Source organism: Macrotis lagotis, chromosome 1 (assembly GCF_037893015.1).
Source record: "Macrotis lagotis isolate mMagLag1 chromosome 1, bilby.v1.9.chrom.fasta, whole genome shotgun sequence".
Taxonomy (NCBI): Eukaryota; Metazoa; Chordata; class Mammalia; order Peramelemorphia; family Peramelidae; genus Macrotis; species Macrotis lagotis.
The window spans coordinates 200,033,526-200,048,681 of record NC_133658.1 but is presented as its reverse complement, the minus strand read 5'-3'; the positions used below and the strand labels follow the sequence as shown (position 1 = coordinate 200,048,681).

At 41.5% G+C, this 15,156-nt stretch overlaps 1 protein-coding gene across 7 annotated transcripts in view; it reads right to left on the bottom strand.

Moving 5' to 3' along the window:
- Nucleotides 1-3,863, bottom strand: part of ERICH1 (glutamate rich 1) — a 77,886-nt gene extending 74,023 nt beyond the window's left edge. For 2 of the 7 annotated variants that reach the window (XM_074209548.1, XM_074209552.1), the window contains exon 1: nucleotides 3,774-3,861. Coding sequence is in view for 1 of the 7 variants with exons in the window: in XM_074209551.1 (XP_074065652.1) it covers nucleotides 3,774-3,795 (22 nt within the window). In the remaining 6 variants the exon portion in view is untranslated. Of the gene's footprint in view, nucleotides 1-468; nucleotides 657-3,113; nucleotides 3,721-3,773 lie in introns of those variants that run through there. The other 5 variants (XM_074209549.1, XM_074209553.1, XM_074209551.1 and 2 more) reach the window with 4 other exon arrangements.
- Nucleotides 3,864-15,156: the final 11,293 nt, after the last annotated feature.

The window sequence follows — 15,156 nt, the reverse complement described above, 5'->3', positions numbered from 1 at the left end:
TAGAGCACCGGCCCTGGAGACAGGAGTACCTGAGTTCAAATCTGGTCTCAGACACTTAAAATTACCTAGCTGTGTGGCCTTGGGAAAGCCACTTAACCCCATTTGTCTTGTAAAACCTAACAAAAAAAAATTTCCCTTTTACCTCCTGTGAATCTCTCTATCTTGGTTGGTCAAGAAGGATCTTCCCTAGCCACAGATCTAAGAGGTACCCTTTTAATTTGCTTAGGATGTCCTTCTGTCACATACTCTGGAATCAGTCTCCTAAGCCCACTCACTTAGATAGGCTTGACTTATCATTCACCTTTTTAGGGGACCCTGAGGGTCCAGGGGACATGGTTAATGCTTATAGATCTCTGCAATTATCAGCTGATATCCAACAAAGGGAGTTTAGGTAGAAAACATCTGCCTAAACCAGAGCACTCTTCCAAAAACACACAATCTTTCAAGGGAAAGGGAGCTCAAGCTTACCACACATGAGTTGGCAAAGGAGGTAAAATGCCCCTCCAAGTCCTTGTCTCCCCTTCAAGAAGCCCCCACGAAGCTCCCCTTTGGTGTGGAGTTGCTGTCTGCTGGGCTCATTGTAGATTCCAGAACTGCCTTTCCTTGGTGGTTTGTTTGTTATCAGTCTCTACACTCCAGGGACTCTGCTAGGAACCCTATGAAAGACCAAATCTTCCAACTCACTCACCAAAGTTCAAAACATCCTCCTCTGTTCAGGTTGAGCTTGGGAGTGGAGAGGGGAAGGGGCAAGAAGGAGAGGACTGAAGCTCTTTTCCGAACTGCCCTCTAATCTAAAATGGCAGATTCTCAAATATTTGGCTGATTACTTTGGGTTTTTTTTTTTGTTTTGCAAGGCAAATGGGGTTAAGTGGTTTGCCCAAGGCCACACAGCTAGTGTCTGAGACCGGATTTGAACCCAGGTATTCCTGACTCTAGGGCTGGTGCTTTATCCACTGCAACACCTAGCCACCCTCTGACTGATTACTTTGTAAAAGGCTCATAGAGGGAAATCGGTCACACTCTTACACTGTTGAAGGAACTATGAATTTGTACTATCATTTTCGGAAAGCAATTTGAAACAATGTCTAGAAAGTTACTAAACTGTACATATCCTCTCAGCCACTATTCCATCACTAGGTCTACACTACAAATAAATCAAAGAAAGAGGAAAAGGCTCTATAACTATACTTATATTTGTATAGACTTTTCATAGTCAAAATTTGGAAATGAAGGCGATATCCTCCTAATGGGGAATGGTTTCACTTTCAGCAAAAATTGGGAAAACCTGTATAAACTTTAGAAAAATAAACAGAGATAATATCTGTAAAAACCTGGTACTGCTGCTTTGTAAAAGCTTGTTCCCTTCCCCTTCCTCATTTCCCTCCAATCAAAGAACAAAGCCAACTAAATGTATTGAGAGGGTGTTGAAAGCTGAAGCAATATCCATGATATTTCTGATGACGAGTCCATCCAGGGAAGAAGCATAATCTTTGAAAGGGCAAAAGAAAGCACAGCAGCTAGTGAGAAATGAAGCAAAACTTTACAATATATTATCAAAAGGATGCTTGGTGATTGCAAGAGCCAGCAAGTTTTCATCAAAGGTTTCTTTTTTTTTGAGAGAACTAAATAAAGACAAAAATATGCTAATAATGATGGAGTACTGTGCTTTATGTGGGCCAGTCACCCAGATTCCTAAACTTGAAATCAATCTTGACTCTTTCCTTCTCCTTCATGTGTTCAAAATAGCTGCAAATTCTGTTTTACCACCACAACATATCTCACATTTTTCTTCTCCAACTCATATGGCCACCATCTTAGTTCAGATTCTCATCACCTTTTGTCTGAATTATTACAGCAATCTCTGAATTGAATTCTGTATTTTTAGTTTCTCCTTTTATATTAAAACATAACTCCTTGTGCTTGGCATTTAAAGCAATTTGTAATTTGGCTCCCACCTACCTTACTGGATTTATTTCACATAATTGCCTTTTATGCACTCTAACTTCTAGATGAAATGGCTTACTTTCTAATTTCTAAATTCAATATTTTATCACTCATCTCCATAGTTTTGCACATGGTTGCCCCCTAAGCCTGTAATATTCTCTATTGTCCTTATATTCACCTCTACCTCACAGAATTCTTATTTTTTGTTAAGGATCAACATAGGGCTGTGTCATTTCTTTTTTGAGAAATTTTTTTCACTTCTATTTTTTCCATTCAGTTATTTTGTATTTACTTTTTTGTTTATTAGTTGCATCTCTTCCAACCTTCTACCATCCTAATAACCTTTATCTTCCCTTTTCCCAACAGAATATACTGTTTGTCCTTCATTTTCGAAGACTATATGAATAGGATTTGAATGAGGGGGATGCTGTGCTAAGTCACCCGTCTCAGTTCCTGCTCCAGAGTCATCTGGATCCAGTGGCCAGATAAGAATCAAGTTGAAAGTGAGGAAATCAGGATTAAGTGACCTGCCCATGGTCACACAGCTATTAAGTGTCAAATGTCTGATGCTGGTTTTAAACTCCCATCCTCCTGACTCCAAGGCCAGTGTTCTATCTACTGTACCCCATAGCTGCTCTCCCATTAGAATGTAATTTTTATCAAAGAAAGAAACCATTTTATGTCTTTTACATCACTGGCCAATAAAGTTTGTTGAATGCACAGGTCTTTTTCTGAATAATCACTATTGGCATGAGTAAAGTATCCTTTACTCAGTTGTAAAATTCCTCAGAATTGGAAAGCAATGAAATGAAAAGGGTCAAAAAGGGAATAGTATTTTGGGAGTGACTCCACCCCCAAAAAGATCTCATTTCAATTTCAACAGAGCAGAGCACATTCATTGATTCCTTTCTACTTTTGAAACAGGATTTCATAGCTATTATTTTTCATGGTCAGAAAGACAAAGTAATTTTTAAATAAAAACATACTCCTCCTTTCTTGGGTTTAAGTTTTATTAGGTTCCTAACCTGCAGCTGCTCCTCAAAATACTTAGGAAGGTAGAGAAAAGGCAGAAATTGTCTATATTAAAAAAGTGATCATATGACCAAAAAATAGAATATGTTGTTTGAACCTTAACCAAGGGAGGGTGAAAAAAAAAAGAGACCTCTTACATTTTTGTTAGTGATACAAAGCAAAGCCTGATTTCCAAATGAATGCAGACACTCTAAGCTATCTTCAGGAAAGTCCTGACCGAAGCCCGGAATCTTGAAGTTTGGAGGCAGTCCTGGGGGGCGTCTGCGCGGGAATAAGCCGTCCCATACCTGACAAGCGTTCTTACCCCCCACCTAGAGACCTGGACGGGTGGGGAGGTCAGAACCTCTAAGTCGGCCCGCTTGGCTCTGGCACAGTCCAGCTGACAGGCTTGTTACCCGAGCCTTGGGCGCGGAGGAGGGAGGACGGCGGGCGGCGGCGGGCAGGGGCCAAGCTCAGGTCCCGTGCCCCTGCCGGCCCGGGGTGACTGGCTAAGGCACTCCTCGGGGCTGCTGCCACCCGAGGGGCCCAGCTGCCACGGCTTGGTTCTATAACTCACGTCACGGTGTGGCGGGGAGCGATGCGGGAGAAGGAGGGGAGGGCCGGGATGAGGCGTGAGGAGGGCTGCGCACCGGCCCGACCCGCGCCCAGGACGCGCGCTAGCCTCGCCCGGGGGCCGGGAAAGGCAGCCGGCCCGCTCCGGGGCCTCCCGGGGAGCCGCGCGGGCAGTGCCGGCCTCGCTCAGCCCGGGCACGGGGCGCCTCTCCCGAGGCCGTCCGGCCGACTCGCCGCGTCCTCACCTTGCCGCTTGCCGCCGGACATAGCTCCGGGGCAGACCCGGGAGCCGCCGCGCCTGGAGTCCGCACCTTTCCGGGGAGCTGGCCCCTTCAACCCCGCCCACGAAGTCTTTTGGTCCAATCCAAATCCAGGCTGTCGTTTATTTTGCTGCCAATCACTGTCATTCTCGACTTTGATTGGCTAGCTCGAAGCGAAAGGGCAACTTAACTGTAAAGCTTTACTGCCAGAAGTTGACTACTGAGCATGCGTGGTTTTCCACCACCAAGCTTAAGGTTGAGCACAGGCTAGTGGTAGCAGTACGTGTATGATGGATGTGCGACGGCTTAGAGAAGTTATAGAGATAGTAATAGCTTCCACTGGCTTCCTGATTAGATTGTAAGCTAGTATTCCTTTTATCTCTTTTTTTTGAATTAAATTTATAGTAAGTGCTTAATAAATGTTATTGATTGGTTTATAAATGAGAGCCCAAGAAGAGTCTGAACCTAGGCTTCCTGAATATTACATGATAACTATATTGAAAATAATGAAGGGCTAAATGGTGAAGGGGGGGGGTGGAGAGGCAACTAGGAGGCTTAGTGGGTGGTGTTTCTGACCTGGAGTCAGAGACATCTGAGTTGAAATGTGGCCTCAGGACACTTACTAGCAGTGGGATCCTGGGCAAGTCTTTTAATCCTATTTGCCTCAGTTTCCTCATCTATAAAACGAACTGGAGAAGGAAAGGGCAGAACCACTTCAAAATCTTTGCCAATAAAACTTCAAATGGAGTCAAGAAGAGTTGTAAACTACTGAAACAGTTAAACAACAGAATGAAGTGGGTTGTATGCCAAGACTCCAGTCTTGAGTTCGAATGTGAACTCAGATACTCACTAACTATGTGACCCCTTGGCAAGTCACTTAACCTCATTTTGCCTCAGTTTCCTCATCAGTAAAATGGAGATAACAATAGTTCTTTATCTCCCAGGGTGGTTATGACAATCAAATCAAGAAATAATTGTAAAGTGACTGGTATCTAATGCTAAAGAAATGTTAGTAATCATTCTCAATAACATTATATGGGTCTTTAGGACTTTTAAATTACTGTACATATGTTTTCTCATTTGATCCTCGCAACAACCCCATATTACAGCTAGACAAACTGAGGATGAGAGAGGTTTTGTGATTTGCCCAGGATCACAAATATAGTGAGTATCTAGGACAGGATATGAATTAAATCTTTCTTATTAAGTCTAGAACCCAACCCACTGTACCATCTAACTCCTAAGTTAGAATGTTTATTGATGACTTATTATGCACTAGGCACTATACCACATATTAAGCTTCCAAGAATGAAAACAGAGCATTAAGAACCCCAGGGGAAAAGTAGGATGTTTGGAGGCCTGAGAACTAGGCATGTAGGGTCAAAGAAGAACAAGGGGAAAGCATTAGTTAAGCAAAGTTTGGGGAGGGAATGGAAAAAGGCCGTAGAAGGGAAAAGTGTTCAAGATATTGGGTAGTATAGTGAAGTCAAATTGACATTCAGGATAATTACTTTCATGTTTGTCATAATACAATAGAAAGGAGACAGGATTTGCTTCCAATATTTGTAATCAAAACCTGACTCTGCCATTTATTCTTCATAAGCCCTTATACAAATCACTTCCTTTCCCTGGAGGCTTATTTTCCACATCTGCAAAATAAGGGAATTTAGAGACATAGAACTAATCCAATTTACTTTCTGGAGAATTTCATGTTACTTAGGTGGAACAGTGGATAAAATATTGGACCTGGAGTAAAGAAGACCCGAGTTCAAATCTTGCCTCAGACATTTACTAGCTGTGTGACTAGCTATGTGATCTGGGCAAGTCACTTAATAATTTTGTGCCTCAGTTTCTTCAACTGAAAATAAAGATTACAATAGTTCCTTCCCACAGGATTATTATGAGGATCAAATAAGGTAAAATCTGTAAATATTAGTACAGAGAAGGAACTTAAATGCTATTCCCTCTTTCCCTCCCATATTAAATTTCAACCCAAACTAGATTATGATATGGTTTCTCACCTGCTACTCCAATATCCACTGTGCTCACTCCTTGAATTACTTTTGCTAAAGAAACAGTTTGGTTCAATGGAAAGACTGATGGATTTGAAATCAGAAGACTAGAATTAAATTAAAATTCTCTGTGACTTTAGACTGATTAAATAACTGCTCTGAATCTCAATTACCTCATAAGGAAACTAAATGGATTCAAAGGTTCCTTTCTCTTCAGAAACAGTATGGTGGAGTTGCAATTTGAAGGACTGAATTTAGAGTCACCAGATCTGGGTTCACATCCCAACTCTCTTATTTAATAGCTATGTGACTTTGGTCAAGTCGCTTTACCTTTTTGAACAACCTTGTAAAATGAGGGCAATGAACTAATGACTTCTAATATCCCTTTCAGTTTTAAATCCCAAGATTTTTTCTTAGTCCTATAAGAAACTGTCTCTTGGCAAATTGAACCTTCTACTTCCTCTTTAAATTCTACCTCTGTCATGTAGTCTTCCTGATCTTCTCTCTCAGAAATGATTTTCCTTATCTTCTCTCTCAGAAATGATTTTCCCTTTTGGGTACTTTGTTTGGAAATGCTATATAATTTTGATTTCAGCTATCCTCTTACTGGATTATTAGCCCCAATGAGGGTGGAACTGTTTCTTAACTAAATTTGTATTTTCCCTACTATATATAGGGAAATGTTTGGTGAATGAATAAATCCATTTTTTCTATTTTCTAATTGATTTTGCATTTGTTTAACCTGCTTTTCCTCAAGACAATTTCTTAGGTAAGTTGAGTTGTCACTTTTTTTTCCATTTTGTAATAGAATTTGTGGTTTGCCCCAATGACATATGTATATATACATATATATATGTATATATACATATATGTATATGTATATATACATATATATATATATATATATATATATATGAATAAAGTGGCAAAAAACTAGAACTTGTGCCTTGATTGGCAACATAATGTGCTTTTATTAGCCTACTTTCTTCCTCTCAGAATTTGTCTTGGAAGCTTGAGGGGTCATCAATACAGGCTCTATCCTACTAAATCTTCAAGATCACCACATCTTGTGAATTTCCTCATCTTTTTTCCTTGGTTTGTGTTAGTTTGCCTTAGACTGTGAACCCACTGAGCCAACTCCATTTAATCCTTCAGAATGCATTTTCTCTCAATGCAGGCCTTTTATGAACAAGAATGGTGGGAACAGTAGCCTAGGGACAGAGCTGTGGGATTTTATTCTTCCCAGGGATGATACTATAGGAAAATTTCATTTATCAGGAAGCAGCAGTTTAGACACAGTGGGATGCTCAATGCTCTACACTTTTAATAAAGGAATGTTATATAACAGAGCAAAACTACCACAATAAATTTCTACTACTGCTGTGCTACTTACTAGCTATGTAGCCTAGGGCAGGTAAGTCACTTTCCCTCTCTGAGTCTTATTCTCCCCTATGAAAATGAGGTAATTGGAAAAGACTGTCTCTAAGGTTCTTTGTGGCATCCAATGTATGATTGTATGACCTCTGCAAATAAATATAAAATCTATCATTTATTTGTTTATTTATTCATTCATTCATTTAATAATTCATTCACAGAATCACAGTGCTTCATAATTTATTCTAAAACATGTCTAATCAAAAATTCTTTCTACCACGTAACCTAGTATGTAGTTATCCAGTCTTTGCTTTCAGACCTTTTTGATGAAGAATCCAATTATGGCAGTAACCCCACATACTTTTAAATGACTATGTCAGGACTATTTTCTTTATGGTTTAATACTGCTTCTCCATAACTTCCCTCTAAATCCAAGATATGTGTAATCCCTCCTTTTTCCTCTCAAGTATTTGTAGACAGTTATCATGTTTCCTTCCTCAGTCTTTCCTTCTCCAGGCTAAATATATCCCTAAATAACCTACATATATATATTCTTAAGGTCTTCACCATCCTGATAACTGTCATGTGAATGCAGTTCATCTTATCAATATTGTTTTCAAAATGTGATTCTCAAGGGGCGGCTAGGTGGTGCAGTGGATAGAGCACCGGCCCTGGAGTCAGGAGTACCTGGGTTCAAATCTGGTCTCAGACACTTAATAATTACCTTGCCTTGCAAAAAAACAAAAAAAAATGTGATTCTCAGAAATGCACCCAGTACTTGATCTAACCAGAGTGAAATTTAGTTTTTACAGATGCGATATCACTATTAATTCAGATTGAGTTCGTAGTCCACTAAACTTCAATGTTTTGGGGACAAACTCTTCTCTTTCTATTTCACATTCTTATATTTGATTTTTGAATTCAAGCATGTCTTTATACTTATTCTGATGGATACTTAATATCATTAAATTTGACCCAATATTCTAACCTGCTGAGATTTTTTGAATCCTGATTCTGTTATCCAGTGTGTCAGCTATATAAAAGATAATGCAATTTGATAAACATGACTTCTATTCTTTTTTTTCTCCTAATGTTTGATAAAAATAAAAGATTCCTCATTCCAAGTTGACTTTGAGTTATTATGGATTACTCTTTGGGTGTAGTTATTCAGGCAGATCCGAAACAACAAAATTGTATGATTATCTATCCCACAGATTCCCTACCTACTCCACAAAAATAACATTAAAGATTTTGTCAAATGCATTCCTAAAATCTAGGTAAACTATATTCACAGTATTCCTTCAATTTGTTCTTCTAGGAATTTTGTTCTTAAAGGAATGTTAATTGTGCAGAACATAGTATTGATAACATCATGCTGACTTTTTAATGATCATTGCTTCTGTTTTGCTAGTCATCCCTTGAATAATACATTCTATAGAATTATAGAATTCTATAGAATAATTGCAATGATCAAAGTCAACTCACTGACCTGTAGTGCGTAGAATTCATTCTTTTCTTGAAAACTGGGACTTGACCTTTCTTTAATCCTGCGGCATCTCTGCCATTTTCTGGAATCTTTGAAGGATAACTGATATTACCTCACTAATAATAATTTTCCTACTAATCAAGAAACAAGGGGGGCGGTTAGGTGGAGCAGAGGATAGAGCATTGGCCCTGGAGTCAGGAGTACCTGAGTTCAAATCCAGCCTCAGAAACTTAATAATAATTACCTAGCTGTGGCCTTGGGCAAGCCACTTAACCCCCATTTGCCTTGCAAAAGTAAAACAAAACAAAACAAAACAAAAAAAATGTGTAAGACCCTGGAGTTAGAGGCAAAAATACAAAAGTGATACAGTCCTTATCCTCAAGGCAGTGTTTATGTATTGTTGGTAGATGCTTCTGTTTATAGGTATATGCAAAATTAAGAGAAAATTAAGGTGAGGCCATCCTCCTTGGGGGGGAATCAGGAGAGGTCTCCAGAAGGAGATAGAAATTAAGTAGAACCTGAAGGGAGCTATACTTTCTTGTTTTCTTTCATTCATTTATTTATTTAAGACAACGGAATTAAATGACTTGACCAAGGTCACACAGTTAGGCAACTATTAAGTGTCTGTGGCTGGATTTGAACTCAGGTACTCCTGACTCCAGGGCTCATACTCTAACCACTGCTCAACCTAGCTGCCCTGAAGCTATACTTTCTAAGAGACTAAGAGGAAGATATTCTACTTCATGATAGACAACTTGTGTTAGAGCATATAGGTAGAATATGAAATGTTATGTATTTAGGGATATAGTTCTTCTGGACCTTAAGACTTTAACTTTATATGGGCAGCTAAATATTTTCTTAATGCTTTATTCATCTTGGGTTTTTACTCCCGTTTTCCCCTTTTGTCCTATCTATTCCAATCTATCATTCATATTCTTTTATTTATTCAGTATTCATTAAACAGTTATTATTTTCTAGTTGCCTTAGAGAGATATAAACATAAATAAGGTAGTATTCTTGCCATCAAGAGACTTATAATTACTACGGAGAGATGAGGTAAACACACAAAAACATTATAAAGCTGAAGCACTTCTCAACTCATGCTCATATTAGTTGAATGAGTTCATAGAAATCAGCTAGTATTTACTCCTCTTAGGGTTCTAATGGTTTCTAATATCACCATCCATAAGGTCCAAAATATATTTTACAATATTAAAAGTCAATCAAATTCCATTAGGTTATAGAAAAGTGATTTTCTAGGAACAATTGGTACAAAGTGTTCCCTCCAAACTGGATGCATACTCTTCCCTTGCAAACTCAATGTCCCTGGGGAGATTGGGCCAAGATTTAAACTATTAAATTAATGAGACAAATGTGAAGAATAAGTGACAAAGGGGCACATCCCATGACTGACGCTGGAAGTAATTTTCTCCTTTAATCTTTCAATCTTATGAATTTTTCTTTAATGATAATTGTCTATTAACACCAGGATTTGGTATTTTTCTAGAGTTCATAATTGGGGCATGACTTCATCACGAGTGGACCCTGATCCTTGCTGTTCCCAAGTGATTGTTAAAATCAGTCTGTAAACACTTAAGCTCTTTCCTCTGGGCCCAGTTCCAAATATTACAATAAAGGGATCCAAATACTACAAAAAGCAGTGTTGGGTCCAGGTGACACTGAACATTCATCTTTTACCTGTCTTCTCTGAACTAACATGCACAAGCTGGGTTTGATCATGGGGAAATTCCTCTGGGTCCCTGCAAAATAGTCACCCAAAATTTCTTCAGGAATCCTTAAAAATAGAGACTCCAACTGGAAGATCAAACTCATCCCTCACAAAGATAAGAAGACTAACTTAAAAAGAAAATATACACAGAAAAGTCCCTGGGAGACATGAAGCTTTCAGAAGGGATTAAGTACTTGGTGTTGATTATCTAAGGTTTATAGGCTAGCGAGGCAAACCTCATCCCATGGATCTGTGGTTCATAAGGATCTCAGGCAAGCTGTCTGCACTCATATCATAATTAAAAAAACCTAGATTTGCTTAAAAACAACAACTAAATTATCATAGTGTTTTCTAGGAGAACTAAGTAATTTTTGCAATTTGGTATACAAAATTCACTGTTCATTTTAGTTTTCATGCTCATAAGTAAAACAACAGATAACTTTTAGAGAAATATTTTGGAAAATAGACCATCCAGTTATAGTTTAAAACAAAGCTGGAAGGATGCTAATTTTTCCTAAAATATCTAATAAGAGTCCTATATGAAGATTCACTCCAGTGGGTCCTTGAGAATATGAAGGACTCTCAAACTGTAATGCTCAGTAATAATAAACTTGTTCAGTGTACAATCCATAACATCAAGAGATATTTTCTGACTGCTTTCAACCCAACCATATAAAGACTTTGGGTCAGCATGTTTCCTATTGGTCATGTATGACTCATCTATGAGACTCCCTTCACTGATTGCTGAGTCAGATTATAATAAGGTAGAAAAGAGTCATCTTGGGACAACACCAGCCCTGAAGTTAGGAGGACTTGAGTTCAAATCTGTCCTTAGAAGGTAACAGTTACCTAGCTGTGGTAATTACCTAGCTTGGGCAAGTCACTAAACCCTATTGCCTTGCAAAAAAGAAAGAAAGAAAGAAAGAGAGAGAGAGAGAGAGAGAGAGAGAGAGAGAGAGAGAGAGAGAGAGAGAGAGAGAGAGAGAGAGAGTCCATTTCCAGTTGATGGAATTTGAGATGCAGCTAAGGAGATGAAAAGATATTACTCTAGTCAGAAGGGAAAGATCCTTTTCTATCCTATGTATAATAGGAAGGGCTTTGTAGCCCATTCCATTTGCCTCTCCTTTTGTGCTTCTTTTTTTTTCTTCAGTAATTGACCTTGTGAAACTGGAAAGATCCTGGAAAGTCCTCAAATGTTGGGGGCTAAGGGTATTGTGTACCAGAATGACAGTATCTGTAGCAAGATCATACTTAGGAAAAGGAAAGCATTGGCAGTGGAGGGGGTAGCTTGAAGACCAAACTTGGCAGTTTGATCTGACAAATACCTACTGCAATGGCAACTGTGAAATACCTAATTAATAAACTCTGGCAGGCAATAGCAATCTGAACCCACAAATTTGATTTTAATTATTCTGTAATGCATGCTTTGATGCTTTGATACTTATCATTCCTTTTCCCAAATAGGTTTAACTACTTGATTCCAACTCCAATTCATGTTTGTACTTTAGGTGACTTTTAAAAAACTTTTATCTTTTGGAGAAACTTTAGACTATAGTGTCAAATAGAATCATAAGAATGTGAGAATTAGGGAACCTACCTCCCATATTGGTAAGTAAGGCTTTTAAAGTACTGATCTTTGTAAAAGACCAAATGGGCAGTACAAAGAAGGGAGGAATGAAAACCTTGAACCTCTGTGACAGAGTTGTTGCCTCTACCTTCCATGTTAGAATATATAATAGATTATGTGCATATGTTAGGATATAGAATAGATTAAGATGTGGATAGAGCTCTGTAATAACCAGTTCCAGAGTCAGGAGGATCTGAATTCAAATGTGACCTCACACACTTGACACTTACTGCTTGTCTTAACTGTGATTGTCTTGTATCCAAGGCCATCTCTGTTCATCCCGATCCATATCTGATCACTGGGCCCAGATAACTCCAGAGTGGAAAATGAGATTGGTGACAGCATAGCACCCACTCACTCAAATTCATTTCATGTGCAGAATGAAAGACAAACATCATCATCATCATCCATCATCAATCAATGTAATAGCTTATATGATAGCTATGTAAGAAAGACATAGAATTTTGGGAGAAGAAGGGAGAAACCACATCAGTGGGAGAATAAGGGATTTCCCCAAAAGAGGTCATTTCAGCCCTTCTGCAGAGTATGGGTTTTAGGGGGTCAGGAACATTTGAAAGACTTTGTGATTTCTTTTTTCTCTGCAGCGATACAATCACATTGAGAGACTTTGTGATTTCTTTTTTCTCTGCACTGATACAATCATTTTTCTTGTCCATAATGGGGTTAGAACATCAGAGTTCCCTTGTGTGACAGTACAACACTAATTTAGTATTGATCGATTGCAAATCCACTCATTTTAAGATGAAGAAACTGAGAGAGAGGTTGGTAGTTCAACCAGGTCCACACAGTACTAGCACAAGAATTTAAACCATTCTCAAGGACTACAAATCCTGTGTTTTTTCCACTCCCGGACTCTACTTTCTACCTTTTCATGGGGGATTTAACTTGCTAACTGCTCTTAAAGCCACTGGCCACAGAAAGAAGATCCCCTGGCCAGCTTCACAGACAGCTTCTCTGGAGAGCTTCCCCAGTCACTCTGTGTCCCCGCATGGGGGGGGGGGGGGCAGTCATTTTCTCATTCAACAGTTGGCTCCAACTGGAAGCTGTGCTTCTTTAGCCTCCCTGGTCCTCAGCACCTACCTCCTGGACAGAGCAGGGCCCTGAAGCTTTCTCCAGGGCCGAATGTCTTTCCGCACTAGGACCGGGCATGCTCAGTAGCCAAGGCTGGTTTGGGTTGCAAAGAGGCATCTTTGGCACTACTCTTTTTCAAATCACGGAGAAAAGGAAGCACCTCGGACCTTCTGTAGATGGAGCCTGGAGCGGGACAGCCCCCCAAGTGCGCCGGTGCCTCCCAGTCTTGGGGACTGCGCAGGTGCAGACCGTGAGAACCAGTTCGAGAGTCTGGAGAGAGTATCTGTATGTGTGTGTGTGTGTGTGTGTGTGTGTGTGTGTGTGTGTGTGTGTATGTGTGTGTGATCTGTGTGTGTGTATGTGTGTGTGTCTGTGTGTGTGTGTGTATGTGTGAGTGTGTGTGTGCGCGCGCGGGGCGGGGGTGTGTGTGTGTGGAGGGGGGGAGGGAGGGAGGGAGGGAGGGAGGGAGGGAGGGGGAGGGGGGTTCACAGAAGCAGCCTCGGCTGGAGCCAGAAGCAGGAGCCTTAGCGCACGGAATGTCCAGCACCAGCTCAGCCTCGCAGCCTGGCGTGGGGAGCTCGCTTCCCTGCCCACTTTCTCTCTGAGCCCGACCTAGGAGGAGTTGGCCACCTCATCATGTCACTCCGAACCTGCTGAAATAGTAATGCATGAGAATGTCAGCGCTGAAAAAGGTAAGAAAGCCACCCCCCTCCCCCGAATTGCACAGAACCGGGGGGGGGGGGCACCCAGAGCACTGGACAGAGGGTGCAATGGGGAGAAGCGGTGAGGAAGGGGTCTGTCTGTCTGTCTGTCTGTGTGCGGGGGGAGGGTAGTGGCTCCTCTAACGTCCAGTTGGCACCCAGGGGACTGGTTTGGGTCCGATTTGGGAGTTGGCAACCGGTGTGGCTTTGGTGCTGCAAAGTCTGGAACGATGGACTCTGTTAGAAAAGCCACGGACAGAGGAGGCTGGCTGCTAGCGGAGTGTAGCTGGGGGAGAGAAGGGGATGGCAGGGCAGCCACACACAGCGACCACTCTCAAGGGGAGCGATGGTGGGGTGCAGCAGCTGCCATTGGGACGTGCTCCTTGCTCCTCACAGATGCAGGGACCCACTGGTGGATGGAGTTTGGCCGGGGGAGGGGGCTAGCCATGGACCGGCAGCATGTCTTGTGTGTAAACTGACAGCATCTGCCTTTGATTTCGCTATATCCTGCTTTCTCTTCTACATGGGGTCCCAGTAATGGGGGGGGGGTGTTACAGCGAAGAGATGGGAGAAGTCAATATTGGGAGTAGGGAACTCAATGTTACTGAATGAAGAGCACTTGATGTCAAAGACTTCACCCCAAACTAGCCCCTTAGGTGGATTTCGGAATTTGGGGGTCAGTAGGGGCGAGCTTCTCTTCCGCAATAGGGTCGCGGCAGGTTCAGCCTCGGAGAGGATCGCAGAGCCGAGTTTGGTTTCTGGTTGCGGAGGCGGGCTGGGGAGGGATGCTATCCAACTATGCTGGGTCTCCGGGGGTCCCGAGCCCCTGGGGTATGGGCCAGCAAGCCGAGATGTGACATGACCAGTTGCGGTTCTTCTCCAGCTGGAGGATAGAGGTGGTGAGTTGAGTGTCGGCTATCATGAAGCTTGAGAGCGAAGTGAAGGGGCAACCCGCAGTTCTTTTGGGTAGGGGGACGGAGGTTGGAGAATACTTTCCCCGACGAGCTTTTGAGGGACCCCACAGCAGGAGCCCAAGAGTGGCAGAAAGACGCCAACGTGTTTTTTGGAAAGACTGCTGTTAAATGTAGCAAGAGTGCCCAAGATGTGGATGGATGAGGGTCTGGGAGGAAAGAGGCTTTACTACCTATAGGGTTGGGGATGGATTTCTGCGAAGTGGGAAGCACACTTGACAAATGGGGGGATGGGGGTGGAGAAGGAGGTTGTTAGCAGAAGGGGTGAGTGTCCCCCGCTTTCCAAATGTGAGTGGGGAGCACTGGGGCTTTTTAAAGGGTGGTTGCTATGCGAGGCAGAACCCAGTACAAGATTTTGTAACTAAGCCTCCCCCGG